Source organism: Phycodurus eques, chromosome 13 (genome assembly GCF_024500275.1).
Source record: "Phycodurus eques isolate BA_2022a chromosome 13, UOR_Pequ_1.1, whole genome shotgun sequence".
Taxonomy (NCBI): domain Eukaryota; kingdom Metazoa; phylum Chordata; class Actinopteri; order Syngnathiformes; family Syngnathidae; genus Phycodurus; species Phycodurus eques.
Genome location: NC_084537.1, coordinates 19,791,440 through 19,810,410, shown reverse-complemented (window position 1 = coordinate 19,810,410; position 18,971 = coordinate 19,791,440). Strand labels below are relative to the sequence as shown.

General features: G+C 42.2%; 1 protein-coding gene across 8 annotated transcripts in view; it reads right to left on the bottom strand.

The window, feature by feature from the left end:
• The window catches only part of myripa (myosin VIIA and Rab interacting protein a), a 21,519-nt gene extending 2,548 nt beyond the window's left edge, over positions 1-18,971 (bottom strand). For 2 of the 8 annotated variants that reach the window (XM_061694308.1, XM_061694310.1), the window contains exons 1-15: positions 13,657-15,085; positions 11,501-11,722; positions 10,539-10,675; positions 9,197-9,277; positions 8,785-8,882; positions 8,536-8,616; positions 8,277-8,405; positions 8,083-8,200; positions 7,167-7,678; positions 3,065-6,814; positions 2,907-2,963; positions 2,041-2,220; positions 1,561-1,722; positions 235-333; positions 70-130 (exon numbers count right to left, since the gene is read on the bottom strand). In XM_061694308.1, coding sequence (XP_061550292.1) covers positions 70-130; positions 235-333; positions 1,561-1,722; positions 2,041-2,220; positions 2,907-2,963; positions 3,065-6,814; positions 7,167-7,678; positions 8,083-8,200; positions 8,277-8,405; positions 8,536-8,616; positions 8,785-8,882; positions 9,197-9,277; positions 10,539-10,675; positions 11,501-11,722; positions 13,657-13,766 — 5,797 coding nt within the window. In that variant the 5' untranslated portion in view covers positions 13,767-15,085. Of the gene's footprint in view, positions 1-69; positions 131-234; positions 334-1,560; positions 1,723-2,040; positions 2,221-2,906; positions 2,964-3,064; positions 6,815-7,166; positions 7,679-8,082; positions 8,201-8,276; positions 8,406-8,535; positions 8,617-8,784; positions 8,883-9,196; positions 9,278-10,336; positions 10,455-10,538; positions 10,676-11,500; positions 11,723-13,656; positions 15,086-18,963 lie in introns of those variants that run through there. The other 6 variants (XM_061694307.1, XM_061694306.1, XM_061694312.1 and 3 more) reach the window with 6 other exon arrangements.

Sequence of the window (18,971 nt, the reverse complement as noted above, 5' to 3'; positions counted from 1 at the left end):
AGCAATGGAGTGGCTAAGCAATGTGAATCCTGCGAATGAAAGCGCAGTGTGGTTTTGTGTTGCGCTCACCTGGACGTGGGAGCGCTGGCAGTCGTCTCCTCAGCTGTCTGGACGAGCTCAGCGTGAGAGGCTGGAAAGACAACGCCGTCTTTTGTGTGAGGCCCGTGACATCGTGCGGGTTCCGGTCGCATCGCGCGCATGTGTGCGAGAAGGCAAAAACGCGCTACTTTTTACCATGACTGGGACGGTCCTCGTCTTGGCGAAGCGGGACTGCGGGTCCACGTCCAGACCGGCGCTCCTCAGCGCTGCGATCCTTGCCGAGATGTCGCTGATCTGCGTCGGAAACCGCATATACTCTGTTCAGAGGCGCTATTGATCACAGACCAAAACAGTAGCGCCGACCAACGTCTCTCACGTGAATTCAAGTGCGGAGTCTTATAGGAAGGCGTTACGTGGCCTTTTCTTGATGTAGCGTTACATTGTTATTTGCCTTTTTATTATAGCTTGTCATTTTATGTGGTAATATGTTATGTAGTGACACGTTATGGGGCGATGTGTCATGTTACGTTATCCTATCTGGCGTTATGTTACGTGACTTTTGCGTTATGCGGTTTTATGTCGTGGGGGTACGTCATGTGGTGTTACGTTATGCGGCCTTTTCATTATGTGACTGTTTTGTGCTATTTTTGTCATGTTGCATCGTTATATGGTGTTACTTTATGCAGTGTTGCCTGACGCAGCATTGCGTCATGTCATTTTATTATGCGATTATGTGACATTACATTAAGTAGCGCTAAGTTTTATGTGGTGTGTGTTATGTGATGTTACGATATGTGGCCTTCTGTAATGTTACATAATTCGATGTTACGTCATTTTGTGGTACATTATGTGGCGTTGCGTATGTGGCGCTACGATACGTGGCGTTGCGCTAGTTGGCCTTTTTGATATGTGACGTTACGTTACACGGTGTTACATTATGTGATGCAGAATTACTGTATGTGGCATTAAATTATGTGACTTACGTTATGTGGTATTGCACATGTGGCGCTATATGATATGTGGCCTTTTTGATATGCGACGTTACGTTACGCGGCGTTATGTCATACAGCCTTAGTGTTATGTCACGTCACGTTATGTTTTAAATTTCCACTTGACATAAATTGTAACTTACCGGTAACATCCCCTCGAACAGACATCTGACCCCTAATCTCCAAATGATTCCTCCCTCTATTTGCAGTTGAGTGAGCAAATTTCCACAACCACTACTTGGAGAAATGTGAGTTTTTTTTTGTTTTTTTCTACAAAACAAAACAATTTCCTGCCGATCCTAATGAGCACAGCATAGTAGCACCCCCTGTAGCAGCTTCTTATTGTTAGCATAGTTGCTTTACCCTATGGACAAATCTGTGAGCTACAATTTCATCAACCCTAAAATGGTAAGAATTAAAGGATATTCTATTTACATTTTTTTTTATAATTGCACTGATTGTCAACATCTTTTTTTTTTTTTTTTTTAGAAACTGCAAGATTTGAGGTGTTTTGAGATCTATGAATAGTCACCTGTAGCTCCGACTGCTGAACCCTGGCGGCGGCCGATGCCACCTCCTCCTCCAGGAAAAACAGCTCCGTGTCAGGCGTGCCGCTCGAGATGCCCCTGGCGCGCTCCTCCAGTTCGCCGAGCTCGGTCTCCACACCGTACACCGAGCCCGCCGCCATGTACACCTGCAGAGGACTATATTGAAAGTACCTAGCGCCGCCAAAGCGAGCCCACGTGGCCCACCGAGCATTTACACTAAATCAAGAGTGCTGAATTGAACCGCGATATAGGAGTGATTACCTTGTTCATTTATCTCATTAAATAATTGGCTGATTGATTACTTGAAATACAATTTAAAGACAGGACTGGATTATTTTCATAATAATTTAAATAGACTATTTTCTATATTTTAACGGTAACAATGACCTCCTGGACCATCCCTTTTAAAAATCCAATGCTTCCCTTGCACACAAAGGTTTGGTCAGCCCTGAACTAGAACCTACTTTCTCTTCCAGCGCAGAGAACTGCTGATCTATTTCCTTGGGGTCTGCGTTGGCGGGCAAAGAGGGGGCAGAGGGGCAACGGCCTTCGCGGCCCTCCAGCCCCTGGAGCAGCTCCTCAGTGGCATTCAGAACCTTCAGGACCTCGGTGGTTATGCTGCATAGGGACGCTGCCGAGTGCCTCTGCGGCGCACAGACACAGACCCCAGTTACAAGAAGGAACGGGAACTTTCGGGTGGATTGGTTGCCAAAGAGAAGATTTTGCGCAAAGAGAGTTGCCTGGATTTGCTGGAAAATTGAGTTCGGTTCAAAATGCCAAACTTTTGTGTTGGTGTACCAGCGACACCGGTACGGACAAACCGATTGGTAGACAGACTATTATTACAATGGAGATGGACTAGGAAGAACATAAAATACCATCTATCCATTCTCTATTCAATTTGTCCTCATTATGGTCCGGAGCCTACTGCAGCTGGCTTTTGGGCGAGAAGGTACACAGCGGATCGGTCGGCAGCCAGTCGCAGGGCACATACAGGCAAACAATAGTTTTATTTCATTTTTATTTGGTACTCCGGCATCCTCTCAATGAAGATTGTAAATTGTCCGTCGGTGTGGCTGCGAGTGTGAACAGTTGTTTATCTATAGGTGCCCCACGTTGCCTGGCCCCGCTGCACTTGCCGAAAGTCAGTTGCGCCCAATTTCGGCTCACCCACGACCTCATTGGAGACGAACGCTATTTACTGTATGTACTTAGCTCCCCGCTTTCCATCCTCACAACGGCGCAAGCCGGATTAGGGTTTACTGTAACCAAACTGTACCACTCGCTCTGTGGAAACGCAGCTAAACAGCTGGTACTCGGTCCGTCTCACCTGTTCCAGAAACGTTGATATGAAGTGTACAGCATGGTACACTTCACTGTCACTAGCCTGCAGGGTGCAGGAAGTACAACCAGGAAGAGGAACAAGAAGTTAGTAAAGCACTTGGTTAGTTGAAGCTGAAGCGACGGGTCTACTAAAAGGTTCCTCACGTTCGCGTTCTCCTCTGGTGACAGGAAACTGGCCTCCGTGGTGGCCATGTTTCTTCTGTCTTGGTCTTCCACCGCAGCTTCTTGTTGCTGTTGCTGAAGATCAGCACCCTGAAGCGCTCCTACGATTTCTCCCACAGTTTGCTTCGCTGTATTTTCAAGTAGCCTCATTTGATCTACTTGGCTTTGTTTTGCACCTTCTGTCTCGTCTGTCTTCACGTTCTTATTCCTTTCCCCGTCACTCTTGGTGTCCTCGTTCTTGTCCTTTTCTGTCTTCAAGTTGTCTTTCTTCTCCATGTCGGTCTTGTCATCCTGGTTCCTGTCTTCATTCCTTTTGTTGTCTGTCTTCTTTTCCTCTTTAGTCTCCATATCCTTGTCCTTGTTCTTGTCTGTCTTTGGACTATCTACCTTCACTTGGTTGTTCTTAGTCACTCCCTTGCTGTCCTTATCTGTCTCCAAGTTCTTCTTCCTCTCCCTGTCTGTATTGGCCTCCTCGTTCCAGATTGTGTCCGTCTTTTCCTTCTTGTTCCTGTCCTCGTCTGCCTTTGTGTCGCTGTTCTTCTCGTCTTTTTTTAAATCCTCCTTCCTCTCATTGTCTGTCTTCACATCCTTGTTCCTGTCCTTGTCTGTCTGTGCATCACTGCTCCAGTCCGTATCTTTCTTTGCATCCTTGCTTCTGTCCTTGTCTGTCTTTGAATACCTGTTCCAGTCCTCGTCTGTCTTGCCTTTCTTGCTCTTGTCCTTGTCTGTTTGTGCATCTTTGTTCAAGTCTTTGTCTGTCATGGCTTCCTCCTTTCTGTCCTTGCCTGTCTGTTCATCCGTGTTCCTGTCCTTGTCAGTTTGCAAGCCCTCTTTTCTCTCCTTTTCTGTCTTTGCCTCCTTGTTCCAGTCCTTGTCTGTCTGCAGGTCCTTATTCTTGTTCTCATCTGCTTTTGAGTCCTCTTTTCTCTCATCATCAGTGTTCATATCATCTTTCCCCTCCATATCTGTCTGTGTAGACCTGTTCTTGTCCATGTCCATGTTTAATTCCTCTTTGCTCTCCATGACTGTTATGGTGTCCTCGTTCTGCTTCTTGTTGGTCTTGGCGTCGTTGTTCCTGTCCTTGTCTGTCTTAAGGTCCTCTTTCTGCTCTCCTGTCTTTGCTTCCCAGTCCTCTTTCTTCTTGTCTGTCTTTGTATCGTCTCTCAGGTCTTCAGCAGACTTTCTCCTGTCCTTGTTTGTCTTTACATCCTTGTTCCTGTTCTCATCTGCCTTTATGTCCTCTTTCAGGTCCTTAACTGCCTTGTTCTTGTCCTCATTACTTTTCTCATTTGTCATTGTATCAGTTTTCCTCTCCTCACCTGTCTGTGCATTCTTGTTTCTGTTCTCGCCTGTCTTTAAGTCCTCATTCTTCTCACGGTCTGCCTTTTTCCCCATCTTTTCATCCTTGTTCCTCTCCATTGTGTCCTCTTTCAGGTCCTCAACTGCCTCGTTCCAGTCCTTTTCTGTTTTTGTGACCTCTTTTGTCTCATCTGTCTGGGTGTCTCTGGTCTTGCCTGTCTTTGAATTCTCTTTCTTCTCCTCTTCCACCTTGTCCATCTTCACATTCTTGTTCTCATCTTCCTTTTCTTCCTCTTTCCTCTCATAATCCGACTCTGTATCCTCATTCCTCCTCCCGTCTGTCTTTGTGTCCTCATTGCTTTTCTTATTTGTCCTCCTAACATCATTCCTGTCCTCATCAGTCTTTGTGTCCTTGTTCCTGTTCTCATCTTCATCCTTTGCATCTGTCTTGGCCACAATGTTTGTGTTCTCACCTGTTTTTGTGTCCTCTTTCTTCACCTCGCCCGTCTCCTTGTCCCGCTTTACATTCTTGTTCCTGTCCCTGTCTGTCTTTGTGTCTTTATTCCTTTCCTCGTTTGTTATCCTATCAACTTTCCTCTCTTTATCAGTCTTGTTCCTGTTCTCATCCTTCTTTTTCTCCTCTTTCTTCTCATCGGCTGTCTTTGCATCCTTGTTCCAGTCCTCGTCTGTCTTTTTGTCCCCTCCCAGGTCTTTGATTTCCTCGCTCCTGTCCTTGTTTGTGTTTATATCCTCGTTCCTGTCCTTGTCTGTCTTTTCGTCCTCTTTCATCTTATCATCTGTCTCATTCTTTTCCTCGTTTGTCACAATATAATCTTTCCTGTCTTTAACAATCTTTGCTTCACTGTTCCTCTTCTCACCAGTCTTTGAGGCCTCTTTCTTCTCACCTGTCTTTATATCCTCCTTCCTGTCCTCGTCTTTCTTTGAGTCCACACTTTTCTCATTGTCTGTCTCCTTATATGTCTTTAAATCCCAATTCCTGTTCTCCTCTGTCCTTGTGTCCTTGTTCCTTTCCTCATTTGTCATCGTATCATCTTTCCTCTCTTCATCCTTCTTTGTGTCCTTGTTCTGTCGCTCGTTTGTCTTTTCATCCTCTTCCCTTTCATCATCTATCTTTGTATCCTCACTCTTCCATTCATCTGTCTTTGAGTCCTCCTTCATCGTCATCGTAATATTTTTCCTCTCTTTGTCAATCTTTGCATCCTTGTTCCTCTTCCCGTCTGTCTTTCTGTCCTCTTTCTTCTCCTCGGTCTTGGCTTGTTGCTGCATGTCCTCCAATGTCATTGTCAACATGCCGCTGATTATTTTATCGAACTCGACATCTTCATCCTCGCTCTCCCACTTCCCAACGCCGTCATCTCGGAGGTCTTCTTCTTCCACCTTCTGTGCTCCTCTCTGATCTGACTGTTTCACCTCTGACTTATCCTGTTTCTCTCTCATTATTTCCTCCTCCTCTTCTGATAACATCTCATCAACATCCAATTCTTCCATTGGATCTGAAAAATGATCGCTCATTGGTTCTTCTACTGGTTCCTCTCGCATGGATTCCCAATGTCCTCCCGCCGCTTCTCCCCACAGCTCCTCTCCCCGCATCATCTTTCCCTCTTCCTCCCCGACTCGATCCAGCTCGTCCTCGGTGGAGGAGAACTGTGAGGCGCTTACCAGACTGGCCAGGTGGCGCACCTGAGTGGCCTGCGCCGCATTGTCCTTCTGCAGCATCCACAGCGTCTCCTCGTGAGCCGCTTCCTCGCGGTCTAGCTCGTCCTCGGTAGATGAAAACTGGGTGGCGCCCGCTTGGGTGGCCAACCGGCAGACTTTCACCGCCAGCTCCTCTTCTTCCTCCTCCTCTTCCTCCTCATCCTTCTTCACCTCCTCATCTGTGACTCGGTCCAGCTCGTCCTCTGTGGAGGAGAACATGGTTGCTCGGACTTCTTTCTCCAACTGGCAGAGTTTGTGTGTTAGTCCTTCGATCTCTTCCTTCTGATCTTCATCATCACACCCTCGGTCCTCCTCACTCCTTCCCGGTCGGTCCAGTTCGTTGTCGGTGGACGAGAAGTACGCCAGTCTGGACTTTGCCACCAGCTTGTACAACCTAGATTTTACCTCCTCCTCATCCTCCTCATCCTCTTTCACGTGCTCTCCTCTCTCTCCAGCCAAGTCCTCCTCCATCTTCTCTTCTTCATCTTGGCTTCTTGTTTCCTTCTCCTGTGCCTCACAGTTGTCTTTAGTGTCACAATGACCTTCATCCCTACCCGAGGAGCTGGAGATGTGTTCTGCAGGTTGTGGTGCATCCAACGTAAGGTCCTGGTTCACTTGACTGATGTCCAAATCCTGGTGGAGCAGATCAGGAGTCAATGTGTCAGGAGTGTCAGCGTCACAGTGAGAACAGGAATGGGCGTCTTTCTTGTTGTAATCCTGTCGATGGGAAGAAGTTATGACGTGAATAAACGCATGTTTGAAATTTGTGTTTCATTCGTCAGATTGGGGCACAACTTTAGTTTATCAGTAGAAACAATTAAAGTCAAGTAAAGGCAGTACACTAGTTGGGTATTGCACTTTGCTGGTGGGTTAACAGGCTCCATTATTCTGAATGAAGTTAAGTTATTCTGAATAAGTTAAAGATAAGAAATAATTGCCAGGTTGGTTTAGTGAACTGGTAGATAAGTACAGTGAAATGTGATTAACACAGTTGACGGCCAGATTAGGTTTAATGTGTGTTCAGCTCTATGTGATTAATTCGGCCGATTGGGTCTAAAATTTGCCTCACTTTCAGAAGAGGTCCAGAAAGTGTTGCTCTTCTTTTACTTCTTCTCTTCTTTCGTGATCTCTTCGCTTTTCCAGACGCCGCCTCACTTCCCACTCCACTCTCGTCCGCGGTGGCTTTCCCGTTGAAGTTGATGTCGATGATGCTGGCCCTTTGAGATGACGGCCGTCTGACTTCAGGCATCTGCCTCTTAATATTAGCCACCGGAGACTTTTGAAGTTTCCCCTCGGAGTCCGACCGAGCGTCTTTTCTGTTGTCAGCATCTCGACGGACTTTGGAGCCCGTCAGCTTCCTGTGGAACTCCTGCAGGATGGCGCCCCAGGTGGTGTCGGGCTCAGGTTTGGCTTCGTTGTCAGAGTCCATGCCCTCGTAAGCGGACACCGCTCCCGACTCCCTCTCCAAGGCGCTGTAGACCAGACTTTTCCTTTTGGCCAGCAGGCTTGGCCGCGACAGCTGAGCACTCTGCAGGGCGATCCAGTTCCCGTCTGGACTCTTCAGCACAGAGGACACGCATCCTTGTGCAGGTACACGCGCACATGTGGAGACAAATATGAAGTTGAGGACACAACATCAAGTGGCTGGTGTGTTTGTACAGTGAACTTCCAGTTTAGTGCAGTGCAGTGAACTGGTGGATTAGCGCAATGAACATTGCAGCTCAGTGCAGTGACTTGGAGTCTCGTGCTGTAATCTTCAAATTCAGGTCAATGAATTGCCATATTGGTACAGTAAACTTCCAATTAAGTGCAGTGAATTTCCACATTACCGATGTGAATTGGTGGGTTAGTGCTGTGAATGTAGAATTTAGGGCAATTTATTGACATCTTAATGCAGTGTACCGGTGTATTAGTGCAGTTCATCGTTAATGACTGCAGTGAATTGTTCTCGAAGAGAGTTTTAACGAAAGACAAATGTGATGTACCAGCGTTTTCCAAACGCTCGACGCTAGTCCAGGAAGACACGGCCGATCCTCCTTCCTTGGGTGACGTCTGACGAGTGTCTCGGTTGTCGTCCATCAGCGAGAAGGCAGACTGCGACCTCTGCAAGTCAGACCAACCAGTTGAGGTCAGCGCTCGTCACCGTTTAGAGCAAACCGTCAAACCTGTTGTCACTCACCCAGAGGCCTTTGAGGTGTTTAAAAGCGGCGTCAGCCTGGTCGCCATGGTGATGGACGCCCTGCTCCAGCGACCCCTCCTGTTCGTACTCGTCCCTCATGTCAGCCGAGGTCTTCCTCCTAGAGATGATCTTACATGCACGATTACAACATCAGCCGGTGTTCTTGTCTGACGTCATCGAGTATGAGGGCTTCACACACGCGATAATCTCGTCACACGGCATCAAACGTGCGCAGTAAATCCTGCGTCTTCTTTCTTACCTTTTGCATGATTGTTTTGGCCAGCTCCTCAATGAGCTCTCCTCTGTGCTCACGCAGGTAGCGGGCTTCATTCTGATTCTCCTGATTACACATAAATACACAAAAACATAAGCTGATTACCTCCTAAATGCATATCATCTCAGGTCAAAAGATTTGCGTTACCGAAACAGATGAGTAATGTTTGAAAATGGGAGCACAGTGGAGATTTAGCATACGCTCGGCATAACAAGAATGACAAGCAACGTTAACCTGACTGGCAGCGTCAAACTCTGCGTTGGAAATGGCCTCGTCTACGGCCTCCTCCGCCACCCGCAAGGCCACAGTGAGCGTCTCTGCCATGCTGTGCTCTGAATCCCAACACACAAAAAAGCGCGGTGTATTTTCATGTTTTCGCAGGGAAAAGTGAGATGTAACAAACAGAGAACTAGCAGTCACATGGAGTGAATGGGTATATTGTTGCAGTGGCCTGCTCGTTTTGTGCAGTGACCTCAAATATGAATGCAGTGAACTGGAGGTTTGAGAACTCGTAGGTAATCACAAGGAATTGACAGGTTTGTGTGAAGGTCGGCTATTGTGGTGAGCAATTGGAAATTGAATGCGGTGAACTGGTTGTTTTATGCAACAAAAGCCTTTAGTGTTTGCGAACGGGATTGTCAGCCACCTTCAGTTTGTCTGTAGAAAGTGGCGTCACTGCCGCAGATGCTGCCTTCATTGCAGATGCTCTCCTCGTAGGCACTCCCCTCTGCAACACAGAAAATACACTTTTTCACACGTATACAAGGGGTCAAACGGGAAACAATTGTTGTTCGCTCCCTCCAGGCCATAAAGACTAAGCTGAAACCTCCCAGGGGGGGGCGGGAGACGGTGGGGGGGGGGTCAAGAGCGAGAGAGTCCGATAGAGACAGTTTCCCCTTCCAACTGAGCTTTGAGCTCTGACCACGTCATGTTAATATTCATGCAACAATGCGGCCATTTGTGGTTATGTAAGTGCATTAGCGCTCGGCCTCGTGCGTGGTATTACTGGTTGCTGGGTCACAGCAGAACACCAGGTCACTCTTAATCATGTTTGGGAAGGGTGGGGAGGGAGGAGGCTTCCAACGGGCTACATCAAATATACTGTAGACCAGGGGTGTCAAACGCGGCGTGCGTAGTTACGGTGCAGTGACTCTCCCTTGATTGTGTCATGCAATCCAAGAGAACTGGTCAGTTAGTATGAAGAACAAACCGGTAAATGCATTGAAATGGCATGTTATTCCCTGTCTACTGACAGTTTGGTGTAGTGAACCGGAAAGTTCGTACACAAATTGTCAGGCAAGGGAAGTGAACTGGCTGGTTTGTGAAGTGAATTGTGAAACAAATACAGTTAACTGTTTTGTGTTGTTTTTTTTACAACAGCGAATCATCATATTAGCTCAGTGGACTGTTGGGTTAGTGCAGTTATCTTACTCTTTAGTGCCGTGAATTGTCATATTATTGAAGTGGACTAGAGGGTTAGTGCAGTGAACTTCCAGTAACATGAAATCAACTTCTGAAATGAGCTGGTGGGGAATTGTCCTTTTCGCACAGCACACTGTGGTCAGTGACTTTCCTCCAGTCAAATCCAGTCAACTCCTTGTTCAGTACAGTGAAATGGAATGTGAATGCAGTAAAGTGGTTAATGTAGCGAATTATCAAATTTGTGCAGCGGACTGGCCGGTTAGAGCAGTCAACTTACAGTTATATTAATGCGGTGGGTCAGATTTTGATTGGAGTGAAGTGTCTGTCTATTGCCGTGAAGGGCAAATACCCAGTAAATACATACAGTATTCATTATGATTGAGCCACAGCAGCACTGACGAACTTTGCCTCGATCATTTCAACACACCACATGAGGGCAAAAACAAAGATACAACAAATGGGAAACTGGCAGCGCTCCGAGTAATCTGATGAAGTTGCGTGAGTTTAATCCTTAATACCCTACCCCCGCTCGCATACCGACATGTTGGATGTGTGTTGTAGTGTACCCGTGAGCTCCGAAACTGGACTGTGCTCGGCCAAGTGTCTCCTGTAGATGGTCTTCAGCACTTTGGCGCTGCCGAAGCGCTTGAAGCGTCCTTTCACGTGCACGTAGAACCAATCCAGTGACTGTTTCTTTAGCGACCTGAAAGACACAACAGCATGTTCACGAAAGACAATCCAAGCCCCGTGGACGCTGCATTAGGTACACTTCCAATACAAGCGTAATAATACTGGCCATTAAATTAGCAGCATGTTTACTGTATTACATTGCTTGTAGATTGCAGGAACTAAATTAGTTTTTTCGACATCCTGAAATATATATAGAACCCTCACATCTCCAAAACCATCAGTTTTGTTGAGATATTTACAAGAAAATAAGAAATTTTTTACTGTGTGTGTATTTATTTATTTATAAAATGGTACCAAATTATTTATCAAAAAAAAAAAAAGAATCAACAATGCCGAAGCGAAATGCAGCTGGTCCCCCAAAAATTGTAAAAAGGGGAAGCATCAACAATATTGCACAAAAAAATGAAATAAAAAAATCAATCCTACAAAACAATTTCTTTTTATTGTTTTCCAGTATACAATGAACATGCTGGAGCCAATTTGGAAAAAAAAAATTAATTTATTTTTTATTAAATTAAATTATTTTTTTTTTCTTTGCACGAATTTGATTTATTTTCAAATAAAACAGCTTAAAAACTTTACGAAGGCTGCATTGTTTTTCAGCTCGTGATAAAAACATTGCAAATGTATCATTTAAACATATATAAAATCATCTGTGAATGTACATGCAATAAACACGGCAATAGAAAAAAAAAGAAAAATCATGCTGTTCACTGTTACTGTTGCTTGTAATAGGTTTAAAATCCATCTCTCCAGCAGAGGCCAAAGACCGTATTAATGCGCGCTGGCGCCGCACGCACGCGCGGACACAGTGCCAGTGTCAAGAGTCATCGCTTACCTGCTCTTCTGGCAGGCGCAGCAGAGCCAGGCTTTGCCGGCCTTGCTGTAGATTCTGCAGGCCTTGCACACGTTGTACAGGCAGTCGCGACACCGGCGCTTGGGGTTGAGCAGGAAGCTGAAGGGCGCGCAGCAGCGGATGCAGCAGCGCTGGTTGAAGCAACGCTGGCGTGACAGCAGCAGGCAGCGACTGCCCTCCTCGTCCAGCGCCTGCTTCAGCTCGCTGGGGGTGGGGTGGGGGAGCAGAGGATGGATTTGGAAACAAAATGCAGGAAAGTAGAGTTTGGGGGGCCAGCGGATGGATGCGTGCGGTGTTCAAGTTCAGCATCAACAGATCATGTAGTGTCACTTGTCCCGTGTGATGCAATTCGGCCAATCAAATGAGTTTATCCAGAGCAGCTTTGCGTGAGGCAGGGAAGCAGTGTTAAAGTTCAGCATGAATAGATAATGTCATGCATTGTAATTCCTCTCAGGTGACACGACTCGGCCAATCGAATGGTTTTGCGAGTGGAGCGAGTGGGTGTGTGCGAGGCAGATGAGCCGTACTCAAGTCTAGCGTCAACAGATAATGGCCTCCAACGTAACTCCTTTAACAGGAATCGTCCAATGAAATGGGTACATTAAAAGGAAGTTTGCGAGTGGGTGTTTGCAAGGCAGGCAAGCGGTGATCAAAGTCAGTCTTGACACGACCCGGCCAATTAAATGGTCTTGCAAGTGGAACGAGTAGGTGTGCGCGAGGCAAGCAAAGCGGTGTTCAAATTCAGTGTCATCAAAAAAATATAGTGTCTTGTAACTCCTCATATATGATACAAATTGACCAATCAGTTGGGCTCGTTGAGAGCAACTTTTGAGAGTGGAGCGAGTGGGTGTGTGCGAGGCAGGCAAGCGGTGGTGAAAGTTCTCAAATTTGCATTGTGTCTGATGTCCATCAGGGGGCAGCCTTTAGTGAAGTGTGGGACACCTATGGTTTGTCGTGATGAGGAAAGAACAGGAAAGGGCTGTGGCTTCCTTTATGCTGATTCCAGCGCTTGGCCTAATCTTGACAAGGCCTGGAATGCAAACAGAGCCCAGCGCTAATAGCAGCAGAGCAAAAATTAGGATTCTATCAGAATCCTCTCGCCTTTTAATACACTCAACTGCGCCAATGAGTAAATGACTGAAGAAAGACGGCAGCACTGCAAGGACTACAAGATATGCGTCTTTGAGAAATTCAATGTCTTATACGAAAATTACAAATTGTGTGCTTGTTAGATATATTGTAGAAGTTATCATTTATTTGCTTAGCTTGCATTAGTATTATGGACAATGTTTAGAAAGAAAGATGTCTCGCCTTCAAGAAGATGACTCAGCAGGAATCATCTGAGAGAAGGACGTGGCCGGGACGTGGCAGGTGCCATGTTTTCACCTTGAAACCCTACCCTTAGTGTGTTGTGTCTTGTAGCTTAGTACGTTATGTCTTGTAAACTTAGAAACCTCCCAATTTTCAAATAAATGCAGGAGCGACGGGAGAGATTGTTTAGAGCATGTTGAGAGGCTGTAACCTGAACAATCTCCCATGCGCCCTCCTCATGAGTAAAATGACCAACGTCTTCATTCCTTTTGTGTTTATTCATTATAATGTTTGGTGAGATAAATCCAACAGTGCTATTTATTTCTGTATTTATTTTGCACCAAAATGCTTCCCTGCCCTATAAAATTCTAAAAACATATATGCTATATTTTTTTTAGATTTTCTTTTCAAGGTATATTATTTATATTTGCTTATTGTCTGAGAATTGGAAAAAAACAAGAATCAAAATTTTCAATACATCATTATATATATATATATATATATATATATATATGTATATATATATATATATATATATATATATATTTATTTATTTTACAAAAGACATTTGTCTTTTGTAAAAGATATTGCCATAAATATTAAATTTACATTGATTAAAAAAAAAAAAAAAAAAAATTACATTTTTTTTTTTTTCCTGATTGGCTTGGAGAAATCGCATATAATAAGAAATACTAGTGAGGTGTGTGGCAACCATTTTGGGTCAATTTGAAGTGACCCCAAAATAGTTCTTGTAAAATGGCGCAAATGGATTTCAACATGTTACGTACGCGGGTGGGAGAACGTACGGGAAGGTGCGATGTGCTCACCTGAGACGTTCCTCCTCTTTCTTGCGCAGCCTCATGTCGCGCTGCACCACCTGTAGCACGTGCTCGGCCTCGTTGTCGCTCAGGCCGGACAGGTCCAACTTGCGCCCCATCGCGGACGCGCTCAAACGTTCGCTCAGCCCGCTGTCGTCATCTCACAAACGTGCAACATGGGAACAAAAATTGAAGCTTGATATCGAAAAGTCATACTTTCTTACGTCGCGTACACATCCTGTTAAAATAAACAAAATGCCGTAAATATGAAATTTACAAATATAAATGAATGAAAAACTATTTAAAAAAATAAGCTAACTAAAAATAAGTTTATGAAAAAAGTGAAATCATTCATTAAAATTAAACAAATAACAAATATTGATTTTTTTTCAAAGGATAGCTTCAAATAAAACATGCAAATTACAATAATAGATGCAAAATACAAATTTGAAAACAGTTACACACACAGTTACGCACAACTACTTGCTCCACGTGCAAGGCTACTTTGAATAAACTCTTTTTAAAAAATTTTGAAATTCTAATAAAATAAACAACATGAAGATAAAATATATACATTAAAATTAAAAATGTAAATTAAAGAAAATGAAATGCCTCAAAACAGAATTATACAAATTTTATTCTAAAAATATAAACTAATGCATCAATTATTTAAAATAAAACAAAGTTATTGGAAAAGAAAAACAAATAAAACTAAAATAAATAAATTAACCAAATATATTTAAAAAATAGGTAGTAAATTCAAGTGGAAAATAAATCAAAATTAAAAATACAATTATAATTAATCAAAATATTTAGAATTTTAAAAGAAAATAAAACAACATAGAAAACTATAGACTAAACTAAAATTAAAGGATGAATAAAATATAATAATAAAAATATTAATAATAGAATGAAGATAAATACAAAGAAATGTATTTAATTAGAATACAAACATAAATGGAGAACATATATTTGTTCTGCAATAAATACATTTAAATACGATAATACAAAAAGGGCAGTGTTGATGTTTCCTTTCTTGTTTGGTGGTATATATAGTTTGGTTGACAAATATATATGCATGCATATAGTTAATTAGTTGCTGTAACATGGACAAATTTCATCAGTGAATGTTTTTAACACAAAATGTAACTATAATCTTATATAATATAATCTAACTAAAAATCGAAATTAAAAAAGTGTAACATGTCGTGGCCAGCATTTAAGTTGTCAACGCATCTTAAATACATACATTCTGGGATATTTTTAGAAGGTACAACAAGAGGTGCAATGTAGATAGTCCCACAAGCAAAATGTGCATCGACTTACCGATTCGCTCGTCAGAACGGAGAAGATTATAAATCTTTTTGTTTAATCTTTTGTGAAGTTATAGGCATGTAAAGTGCCCTGTGTTGAAAAGTGTTTTTCCGCTTATGAGAAAGTGTAGCACAGTGTGAGTTGAGGCCCGCCTTGCTTCTCTAATCCCTTTCCAGGAAAAAAAGAAAAGAAAATGAGGATAAGCTTCCTTCACCTAAATCACTTTGCACAATAAAGTAGCAGGAACAAGGTGATGATGTAAACTACGACGCGGTACATATTTTAGGAGTAGACAATAGTCTTTACATAACCGCCAGCTTGTTTTGTCTGGTGCGGTGCAGTGAATCGGTGACCATTGTACAAGGGCCATACCACACGTACTACAAAGAAAATGTAATGCGTGAGGTTTTACTAACAGTTCCTCTTGAGGTTTTATTTTTGTTTTGTTTTTTTCGAATTGGACAGCAGGCCGCATATGGCCCACGGACCGCGGGTTGCCCACCTCTGCGCTCATCCCTCCAGGCCAAAGACACGTGAACAGAACTCAACAACACACAGGTTTTGGAAGTACAACTAAATAATGAGAAAAAATCACATTAACACATTCACTGCCATTGACGGCTTTAGAAGTCAAATATCCATGTTAACTGGGAAGGCTGGCAGTGACTGTTTTAATGATCAATTCTAAATCAGTGTTTCTCAAATTGTGGTACTTTTGCCGGCTCCCTCGAGTGGTATAAAAAATAATTACTGCCTAAGTACAGCTCAGTTGGATAAAACTTTTAAGTTCAATACATTGCACTTCATCTTGAAGAATTGCTTTTTTTAGCCATTTATCCAGGTACAATTTTTATCAAACATTTTTGTGCAATACGTTTTAATTGAATATTTTAGTGCATTGTTTTAATTTCTCTTTTAATTCAATCATAGTGTTAATGTTCTAACTGTGCATAATATTTCAGCGGCTTTCAATAATATATACTATAGAAAGCTAGAAAGCAAAGCATGGAGAGTCTCTGTGGCCGAAATGCATGGCCGATCGATTATTGGCAACACTCTCAAAACATCCCACTCTCTTCTTTATTGTCACCCGTTTCATTTCTTTGTAGCAATCTGCTTCTTCAATGATGATCGTGCCATGTTTTTGTGGTTCTATGAAAAGTACAGTATCTTGTATGTGGAGCCTCAAAACCTGATACAGGGTTGCAGTTTTTCCGTTGCAACGTGGCGGTAGAATCGTGGTGCGCCGTCCCTTGGTGTATAGCAAAGTCGCCAACTGTAATTTTTTCCGTGATGTTCCGCTTCACTTGCTTACGACCGCGTTGCTTGGTGTGTGACGGGCCTCAGGCCTACTTGGCCATTTTAATATTGGTCCCGATTGTAGTACTTGTTGAGCTAAGTAGAAGGCGCTATGCAAATTATAATTTGTATTATTTATAAATGTAAATTTTTGCATTTGTTGAAATGGTTCTTCCACCTTAATAGTGATAGCATTTTTTTTAGTTAACTAAAATGGTTCCTTGTCTTGTAAAGTTATGATTTAAAAAAAAAAATATATATATATATATATGCATAATATAAAATTAAAACTTTCAAGACATTCATTACTTTGTAAATCTTAATTCATCACGTAATTCTTCAGCCATATAACGAGGCATCTGGCGTCCATTTTGGTTTGATCTGATGTTACCAAATGCGGTTCCTTGTCTTTTTACAGCACACCAGAGGCAAAAACAAAGCACATCACAGAACACAAACAAATATTTTGTTTACATGTCAACCCTCTCATGTCAACCCAATTGGGACTTTGAAAAAAACGTTTTGTAAACAGGCAGCGGCTTATTAGGAAGCCAGAAGGAAGACGCCATTTTAGATGTCTCGTACTCTGGCGCTGCTGTTGTGCGTGCAGCTGCTGCTGTTGTCGGCCACGCAGTCGAGCATCGTGACGCCTCCGCATCAGTCGGTATGTACGTACGTGCGACAGGGGCCGTGTGATGATTTCCAAACGCAACAACATCAAAGGTCATTTCGGATCTTTTTTGTATTTCTTCACAAACATTCAATTTTTTTTTTCAAGGATAAGCGGTAAAGAAAATGGATGGATGGATGGAAGATACAACCTTTTACTCTAAAATGCACATTTTCCTCTGAAATTTTGTTTTCCTTGAAAATAGATTGCACTTTTTTATTCCCTAAAATGATTTTTCTTCATTTTCTCTCTAAAAATATTCAACTTATTTTCTTGAAATAACTTTCTCAGAACTGTTCAACTTTTTTTCCCTTGTGATTTTTAATCAACTTTTTCCTTTAAAATATACCTTTTTTCCCTCAAAATAAATCCCCCCCCCCCTCGATAATAGTCAAACCTATTCTCGAAAATATAGACGGTGTGCTCTTGAAAAATGGGATTTTTTTCCATGATGTTCTTTTTCCTTTACAGTATATTTTTCCTATAAAACATTTTTTTTTTTTTGCTAAAAATACAACTTTTTTTGTCTTCAAATTTGTAACATATTTGTTATCAAGCATATAAAACGTTTTTCTCCAAAATTAAGTTTCTTTGATACATTTTTTTTCTTGAAAATAGTTGGAACTTTTTTTTCCCTAAAATAATTTTTCTTCATTTTCTCTCAAAAATATTCAACTTGTTTTCTTGAAAACTTAACTGTTTTTTCTTTTAAAAAATGACTTTTTATGTGATTTTTAATCAACGTTTTCCTTTAATTATACCTTTTTTCCCTCAAAATAAACAAATTTCCCTCAAACTTATTCTCGAAAATATAGACTTTGTGCTCTTGAAAAATATGATTTTTTTCCCATGATGTTCTTTTTCCTGTGACAATATATTTTTCCTATAAAACAAAGTTTTTTGCTAAAAAATACACTTTTTTTTTTATTTCTAACATATTTGTTACCAAACATATAAAACGTTTTTCTCAAAACAAAATTTTCTCTGATATATTTTATTCGTTGATAATATTTGAACTTTTTGCTCAAAATAAGACAAAAAAAAAACCTATCTTTGGGAAAGTTTGTGGCCAAACCATCAGCTGTGCTACAGGTTGTTTAAATGTTGATTCACAGCAAAAGAGGAATGGATTGGATTTGTAAAACTAACAAAATATCAACAACTAACAAAAAAATATATATTCATTTAAAAAATATTATAATCAAAATGCTTTCAAAAAAAGGGGAATGATTGTATTTGTTTTCTATCTATTTTTTTTTAAATAACCTTTGAATAAAATGTTTTCCACTTATGCCCTATCACGGTAATGGTTATTGTGTTGTAGGAGAGACAGAGGCCAAGGAAGAGGTTCAGAAAGCTTTACTCCAACTGCAGCTGGAGACCTGGAGCGTGTGGCTAGCTGGGTATGACGGTGATCATTGTTATTCATCACCAATTTGCCCTCTGTTGATAAAGCTAACTGCGCTATCTGTCTGTTTCCCAAGGGGGGTACAGGTACTCCTCAACCACCTCCACCACCGCCTTCTCCTCCTCGTCCTACTCCGTATGCATGTTTCGGCTAGACGCTGGTCAATCAATGCTTTTGATCATCTTTTCAAAATCTTGCATTCAATCTGTCACTTGCACCGAAACATAATAATTTGCTATTGTAATCAAATAACTGTCACATACATATTTGTATCACCTTGAAGCATGTATGGAAAGTTATGGCCCATAATAATGACCTGTGCTTGGATGCTGGGCTCATCATGCCAACTCACAAATTGGTTGTGTTGTTGTCATCATATGAGGATGTATTGACCAAGTGATCGCAGATGTGGAAAGTCGCCGACACCTTTAATACGATTTCGTTCATGGTGTGTTTTGATTTGTGGATTTTTGACATTGTTGCTAGCTGAAGGTAAATGCCACCAAAAATGGTGGCTATAGACTTAATGTGATAGACATACAGTCCCATCTTTTGTAGTCATAAAGAGGAAGATTTTTTTGTTGTTGCATCACAGGTGGAGAAAGACGACAAGGAGCTTGTTTACCTCTTCGT